At 41.3% G+C, this 7,286-nt stretch overlaps 1 protein-coding gene across 1 annotated transcript in view; it reads left to right on the top strand.

Moving 5' to 3' along the window:
• ahr1b (aryl hydrocarbon receptor 1b) overlaps positions 1 to 6,342 on the top strand; it is an 11,585-nt gene extending 5,243 nt beyond the window's left edge. Inside the window, exons 7-10 of the mRNA XM_053617172.1 lie at positions 95 to 204; positions 934 to 1,075; positions 1,171 to 2,578; positions 4,117 to 6,342. Coding sequence (XP_053473147.1) covers positions 95 to 204; positions 934 to 1,075; positions 1,171 to 2,578; positions 4,117 to 4,248 — 1,792 coding nt within the window. The 3' untranslated portion in view covers positions 4,249 to 6,342. The remainder of the gene's footprint in view (positions 1 to 94; positions 205 to 933; positions 1,076 to 1,170; positions 2,579 to 4,116) is intronic.
• Positions 6,343 to 7,286: the final 944 nt, after the last annotated feature.

Raw genomic sequence — 7,286 nt, 5'->3', positions numbered from 1 at the left:
ACCCAAATTACCAATAGTCACATTTTTTTTATGCTAGTAAATTAACCGTCCACTTTGATCTGAGTCATTCATATGACTACTGTGTGTGTTACAGGGGTAAAATAGTTCTAGGTTACACCGAGGCAGAGTTACGAGTCCGCGGCACAGGCTACCAGTTCATCCACGCAGCCGACATGCTGTACTGCGCAGAGAACCACGTCCGCAGTAAAACACTTTTAACTGTGATTAAAGCTTTAATCTGTTTTTTTTTTGTGCTTCTTTTTTGGTTTGTTGCTCAGCACAGTTACTCCTTACCCTTCTAATGCTTAAAGTCACTCAGAACCAACCATGCCCTGTTCTCCCTTCCCCCTATAATCCTCTGATTTAATCACAGGAAGTGACATCACAGCCTGATATCTCTTCTACTTTCAACTTGTGGGTCAAGTTTGGTGCCTCAGCATTTGTCCCGTTAAGATGACTTTGAGTACATTTTATAATCTATAAGAAAGGAAGGACAACGATTATCTATAATGCTACAGATCATACAGAGGATCGAGTCATTTCTTTTAAAGTAAAATTTTTATAATAGTCAATACTCAATATGAGTCTGTAATATATATGTAAATAAATCTGAATTGAACTGAATTTTATGTACAGGGGCATTGTCATGCTGGAGCATTGTAAATTGTTTTGCTGCAGCGTACAAAGACATTCTGTACAATCACATGCTTCCAACTATGTGGTAACGGTATGGGGAAGAACCACATATGGGTGTCGTGGCCAGACGTCCACATACTTTTGGCCGCATAGTGGCCATAGAATACGTGGAATTACGGCATTGCGAGCAGCGCTGTTTGATTTACTTGCAATGTTTGTTTGGTTTTATTGCGATGAAAATGTATTCACATGTAAAATGCAATGCAATGCAAACCAGATTGAAATGTGCTTTCGCAGTGATTAAGACTGGGGAAAGTGGCCTGACTGTGTTTCGACTGCTCACCAAGGAAAACCGGTGGAAGTGGGTGCAGGCCAACGCCAGACTCGTCTATAAAAATGGCAAACCCGATTACATCATTGCCACTCAGAGGCCGCTCGGGTGAGTTCTGGTGAAAATACAGGTCAGGATATTTTAGTCGTAATTTAGTTCCCATGTTTATAATCTATGCTAACGTTTATTTTTATTATGCTCAGGGAGGAAGAAGGAAGTGAGCATTTAAGGAAACGCTCCATGCACCTCCCCTTCACGTTTGCAACTGGCGAAGCTTTGTTGTATCAGACCAGCTTCCCCATCCCTGGCTTCTCTGATAACATGGCGACCAAAGGCAAGAGTGGGAAAGCCAAGAAAACCAAAGTAGACAAAGCGTCAAAAGATGAGCTGGACCCCAGCTCCCTGCTCGGTGCAATGATGAGGCAGGACAAGTCGGTTTACGTATGCCAGCCCGCGTCAGACCCTAAAGCACCATACCGCAGCAGCCTGCCTAGCAAACAGGAGGAGACCAGCACCTTTTCTACATCTGTGGAAAGTGAGAACTGGAATTCTGTACCAAATAGTGTAAACGGAGTCCCCAAGTCTGAAGTGCCAACTAGTTTCGACCCCCTGCTGGCTACACTGGATTCTCTGTCGCTAGAAAATGAAGAAAACTGCTCCAACAGCGAGTTGTTTAACGCGCTGGAAAACCTGGGATTGAATGCCGAGGATCTGGAGCTGCTGCTCCTGGACGAGAGGATGATCCAGGTGGAAATGGAGCCGGAATACGTACCTTCCCTCAACGATATCCTTACTAACAATGAGATCCTGTCATATATCCATGAATCATTAGAAAATAGGACAAGCAACAGGGATGGTCTTGTTCCCTTTACTGCCCCAGACCTTGTAGACCCTATAGAGGGCTCCTCAAATCCATATAACCCACCGTCCATGTCTGATTCGAATCCTACGACTGTTTCAAGCTCATATTTACCCTTCCGACCTCCCAGACTTTCGTCACCCATTCTGCATCTGTCGCAGCAGATGCAGCAGCACTTGAGCGCTCAGTCCCTGCACCAAAAATGCCACAGCTGGATTCCAGAGTCACAGATTAGCGAGGTTCCATTCCCTCAGCACAGTTCAGTACTTAATGCAATAGCTGATGTTCAGAATGGTCACTGGATCGCTCAACAAACCCCGGAGGAAGTCTCACAGGTTGATGTAAAGTTTCCAGAATCCAGTAGACATCAGCAGCCTTGGTGCCAAAACCAGATGCAGTCCCATTTTCCGTATAAACACGAACATATGAGTGGTGGTGGCTCTCAAAATGGGATCTACCCCAACCACCAGTGGCAAGGACGCAACTACATAGACCAACTGGTCACCGCTGGTAGCCATGTGGATTACAGTATGGTCACCGAGTCCCGGCAGGAGTTCAATAGTAGATCGGTTGGGGAATTGCCAACATCATCATCATCGTCATCATCATCTTATCAGCAGCTTTACACAAAACAACCACCCACAAATTTTTCCTACACCAATCAGAACTCCTCACTGGATCACATTCTTCCATCATTGGATGTTTATGAAATGTTTGATTCTGCACAATCCCATGACTCCACCCACAGAAAGGTAAGAAGTCATGAGAACCTGCATTTTATACCACAACAGTCTTCAACACATTGATACTGAGTAAAGAACATGCTCAAGTGTCTGAGGTTTTACCCCACCATCAGGAGTTTGCAAGTTTGAAGCCACATCCATGTGTGGCTCGCAGTCTAAAACACGTCATCTAGTCTGTAGTTTGAATCGGCAAACAAAACACCAGACCCGCCCACCTTTACAGATTCTGCATCAACGCTCCACATTGTAACGTCGGAGTACGTTGCTGCGAGTTATTACTCGAATAGGAATCTAAAATGATCGACACTTCTATAGATGGTTTGCTCCCCTCTAATATTAACTGACCCCCTGGAAGCCCCGCCCCTTTCACCCCATCTCAAATTGGTTTCTTTGACTCAACTCAAGTTTTTCGCCGTTTGAACGATGCGCTGACACAGGGAGTCCTCGCTTCTTGTTACGCAAAATGGAGAATGTTTGGAGCTCATTAATATGGGACTCATACTCCGTGCGTGCTCAACCTCAGTTAACATCAGACGCGTGTATATATGTAGCTATAGCTATCGGATGCGACTGAAAATTTTCAGACACTTTTTAAAAAAGAAATTTTTTTTTTAAAGGACAAGCAACTAATTCAAGCCTGTTGCTATAGAAACTGGAGTCATCTCTTTTAGCTAAAGTGTAGAAGTGCAACATATGCACTTTATTATTAACTGTAGCCGTGATAAACACTTATAACACGTGAAAAAACACACACAATGGGTGTGGCGGATTCATGTTGTGATGGGTTGTTTTTTTCTTCCCCCAAAAACACACATCCCGTCTACATAAAAACACAGAAAGTGTAGTTTTAACATTTCTCCAGATGTGAGGGTGTTTGCGACCCGAAATATTACTTTCATGTAGATGGGAGGACAACATTTAATATATATATATATATATATATATATATATATATATATATATATATATATATATACACGTGCGGACAGAGCTTAAGGTTCAGGGGCAGGGGCGAAGGGGATGTTAGGCGGAGGCTCAAAAGCAGTGGGACACTATGGGGCTCCAGCGTGACACGCCTGTCCTCATTAGGCTCAAAACTGTCTCGCGTATCTCACTACACAATGCTTGTGTCCTCGCTATTTCAACTGTGTGTGTTATTATTTAGGGCAAGATATGGACAAAACGTGATAAAGGTGGAGTAAGCAGACCGAGTTCAGTTCTTCATGTCTGGTGGGCAGTCTGTTTTGTGTGTGTGTGTGTGTGTGTGTGTGTAAATTTTTGAGGTCGGAGCTTTCAGTTAAGAGAATAGAGCTGCCGTGCTCAGTCAAGCATGAGCACCACTGACCTACAATCTACTCACAGCATTATCCAGCACACACACACACACACACACACACTTCATCTAACACATTGTTGTTGCTCCATTCCCTAGATAACAATGCTAATTTGACACAATAGCTTTCTTTTGCTAAGTCTATTTTGTCTCGTGTCCTTTCTGTGTGTGTGTATACATGCGTGTGTGTGTGTGTGCGTGTGTGCGCTCTCAGATGGAAAACGGCTTCGTCCTCGACCCCACCACGACCTGCCCGCTCCCTAACAACAACGGTGTGGCACCGACGCCTGGCGACGAGCCCCGCCCACCTCTCCCAGATCCACCAGCCACTGGCTTCTACCTCTAACGGAAGCCAGACGACGGACCAATCAGAGCGTGCGCTGGCTAAATCTGATCGGCAGAAACGAACGACTAAAATGAAGCGTTTCTGATTTTACTGTTAATATTTATTCAATTCTAAGGTGAGGTGAGGAAGTGGTTTAGTTATTCCAGATAAATCAGTAAGCACTCGGAGGTGTGTGTGTCGAGTTCTAATGCGTTTATGGCGTTCGCGTATTATTCCGCTGAGGATTTCTCACGTGTTATTGGTCACGACTCGCCATTAAAGACGTCACCGGTCTATAAACGTGTGTGTGTGTGTGTGTGCGTGAGACGCAGTGAAAGCTATACGTGGCTATATACTTAGACTGAGAGAAAAAAAAAAGCAGTATTATGATAATAAATAGAAACATGAAGATGGAGATGATTCATTTATTTATAAGCTGGTCAGATGATTATGAACGTATTGTATTTAATAGCTTTTAACCAACGCAGCACTTCTGTTTAAGCACTAACTCTGAAAGAGTTTAGCGTTTCTGAAAAGGAAAAGGTCTCTCTTGTCGTTGCCTTTTGCTTCAACTTGATGCTTTAAGTTACACCAGCTAGCTGTGGGGGTTTTTTTTAAATGAGGATTTTGTACATTTATGACAAAAATCTTCTCCTATTTCTTACAGAAAAGCCTAGCTAATATGATATGATACACTAGTTGGCATGCGTAGACATATATGTATTGTATGTCTATGTTGCCATGGAACACAACAGCCTAGCGGTGTTCAATAGCATTGTTAGCTTCCTCGTATGGGATTTCTACCATCCCCCATAAACTTAAGCTTTTTTTTTTTTTTTTTTTGCTTTTTTTTTTGTTTTTAATTATTGTTACAAGAACGGTCGAAAGGAAATCATCTTGAAACGGGACATTTTAAAGGGTTTTGTAAAGTTGTGACGAAAGCCAGCTAGCATCAGACTCGAAAGTTAGCGAGGCAGTTTTGTTTTTTAGCGTTTGCTGATAGCGCTTTATAATAGCTAATAGCTTTTGCTAATCGCACTTCTAAAACTCTCTCATTCCCAGTACCACTTGATCTGAGCCATATTTTTTATGTTTTTTTTTTTTTTAAAACGACAAACCTGTGAAGTATTTCTAAAATCTGAAAAAAAAAAAAAGCCTTTTTGTATTTCTTTTTTTACTTGAGCTTGCTGATCTGAGACCGAGTGTGTGTGTGTGTGTGTGTGTGTTGTCGAGTTAGGGTTATCTGTGGTTTATCCAAGTGACAAACAAAAAAAAAATCATTATTATTAAGACTGTACTATACTGGAGTACTATTATTATTATTATTATTATTATTATTATTATTATTATTAATAGTATTATAATTATGATGATGATGACTGGAGTAGGAAAAAATAAGTGAAATATATATGTATTAATGTAATGCTATAAAATGGAATTTCTACATACGATTAATTACTTCAAAAACGTGTGGTGTTGTGAGAAAGCAGTCATGATGTCATCCTCTTGGAATCGGCAAATTTCTGCTGTTTTTCCTGTCAAGTTCCTGTATTTCTTTAATAATATGTAATGAATTGTCACCAAAATAAGGTGTTTATCCAGTGTAAACATGTCCAGACTTCCATTAGCGTTAGCAGTGTATCCCATAGCTCGCCGAGCTCCATTCAGCCGCCGGTTTAAGAGCCGCGAGAGTAAAAACAGCTAACTGTGACTCTCCGACCCGTCCTCTCGCCGTTTACGCACAAAAAAAAATCGAAAGAGTTCAGTCGGTGTGAGAAGTTTTCTAAAGAGTGCGAGCGATGCTCTCACGCTCGTGCTCATGTAAAATCCACCAATAGGAGGATGGAAGATTCACAGGACGGCGAGAAAACACGGCGATACGATACGGCAATGAACCAAACGCGCTAATGGGCAGAAAACGTTTCCTAATCACACAGTCTCTTATAGAATTTAGAGTTTATTGTACAGGATCTCGTACAGCGTGACGAAAGATAATCTCACGCAAGTTACAAATACAGTTTTTTAAAAGTAGTTCATTGTTTGTTGTCAATCTGTTGGCCAAGCAAATGTTCTAGCAGTTTAGCTTACTTACGAATAACTTCGTCACTGCACATGAAATACAGAACGCATTTTATTACAGGAACGTATTTAACACATATTGCATATTTATGACTCTTACATTTGAGATCAAAAGATTAATACAGTATTTGAAAAAGAATAACTTGTATATTATAATATATATATATATAAACGCCGTCTTAAATATACCTACTTAAAGACTACTTAAAGTTCTTACGTGAGGTGGCATCAGCTCAAACTATGAACCATACAGTGAAATTTCAAAATCAAAAATAATAAAAACAATGAAAAGGTGTAACGTACACGAGTTTTTGTTGCTAGCACAGTTTTAAAACAAAACAAAACAAAAAAACCACTCGTAGCACTCGCAGGAGATTTACTTACTCAGACTTCTACTTCAACGAAATGTTTACGAAGAGCTAGCTTGTCATGTAGCTAACGTTAACTAGCCATGATGCGAGCTTGCCATGAATCGCGTTTTCGTCATCAGGGACGGCTAATTTTGGAGTTGGGTAAAATATACTAGAGTAATTCTAAGCACCCTAAATTCATTCTGCTGGAAACCGAGCCAACGTTTGGCCCCACCCTCTCGAAATGTAGCAGCGTGTCAGGACGAGTTCTCGAGTTGTGAGCGTGTGCTTTGGAAAGGAAGCCGGGAAATCACAAACGCAGCACGAAAGTTGAACGGATCGAACATTTAGAAGCTAGCTAAGTGGCGGTTAGCTAATTTGATATCATTTTAAAGTTATCCAGATAGCTACTTTTTTTTAATGAAAGTTTTTACGAAACTAACGGTCAAACAACGACTAACCGAAACGTAAAAACGGGTTAATGAATACATATATACGAACGTTTTCGGTTGTGTGTGTGTTGTTGTGGTTTTTTTTTTTTAGCTATTTAAGAAAGCCAGCCACACCAGCACACCAAATACCTTAGCAAGTCGTGCTGCTAATTTGACACCTTTCTGTAATAACAAGTTG

This window comes from Ictalurus furcatus, chromosome 27 (genome assembly GCF_023375685.1).
Source record: "Ictalurus furcatus strain D&B chromosome 27, Billie_1.0, whole genome shotgun sequence".
In the NCBI taxonomy this organism is placed as follows: domain Eukaryota; kingdom Metazoa; phylum Chordata; class Actinopteri; order Siluriformes; family Ictaluridae; genus Ictalurus; species Ictalurus furcatus.
Note: the sequence above shows the minus strand (reverse complement) of the source record. Positions and strands in the feature narration are given on the sequence as shown.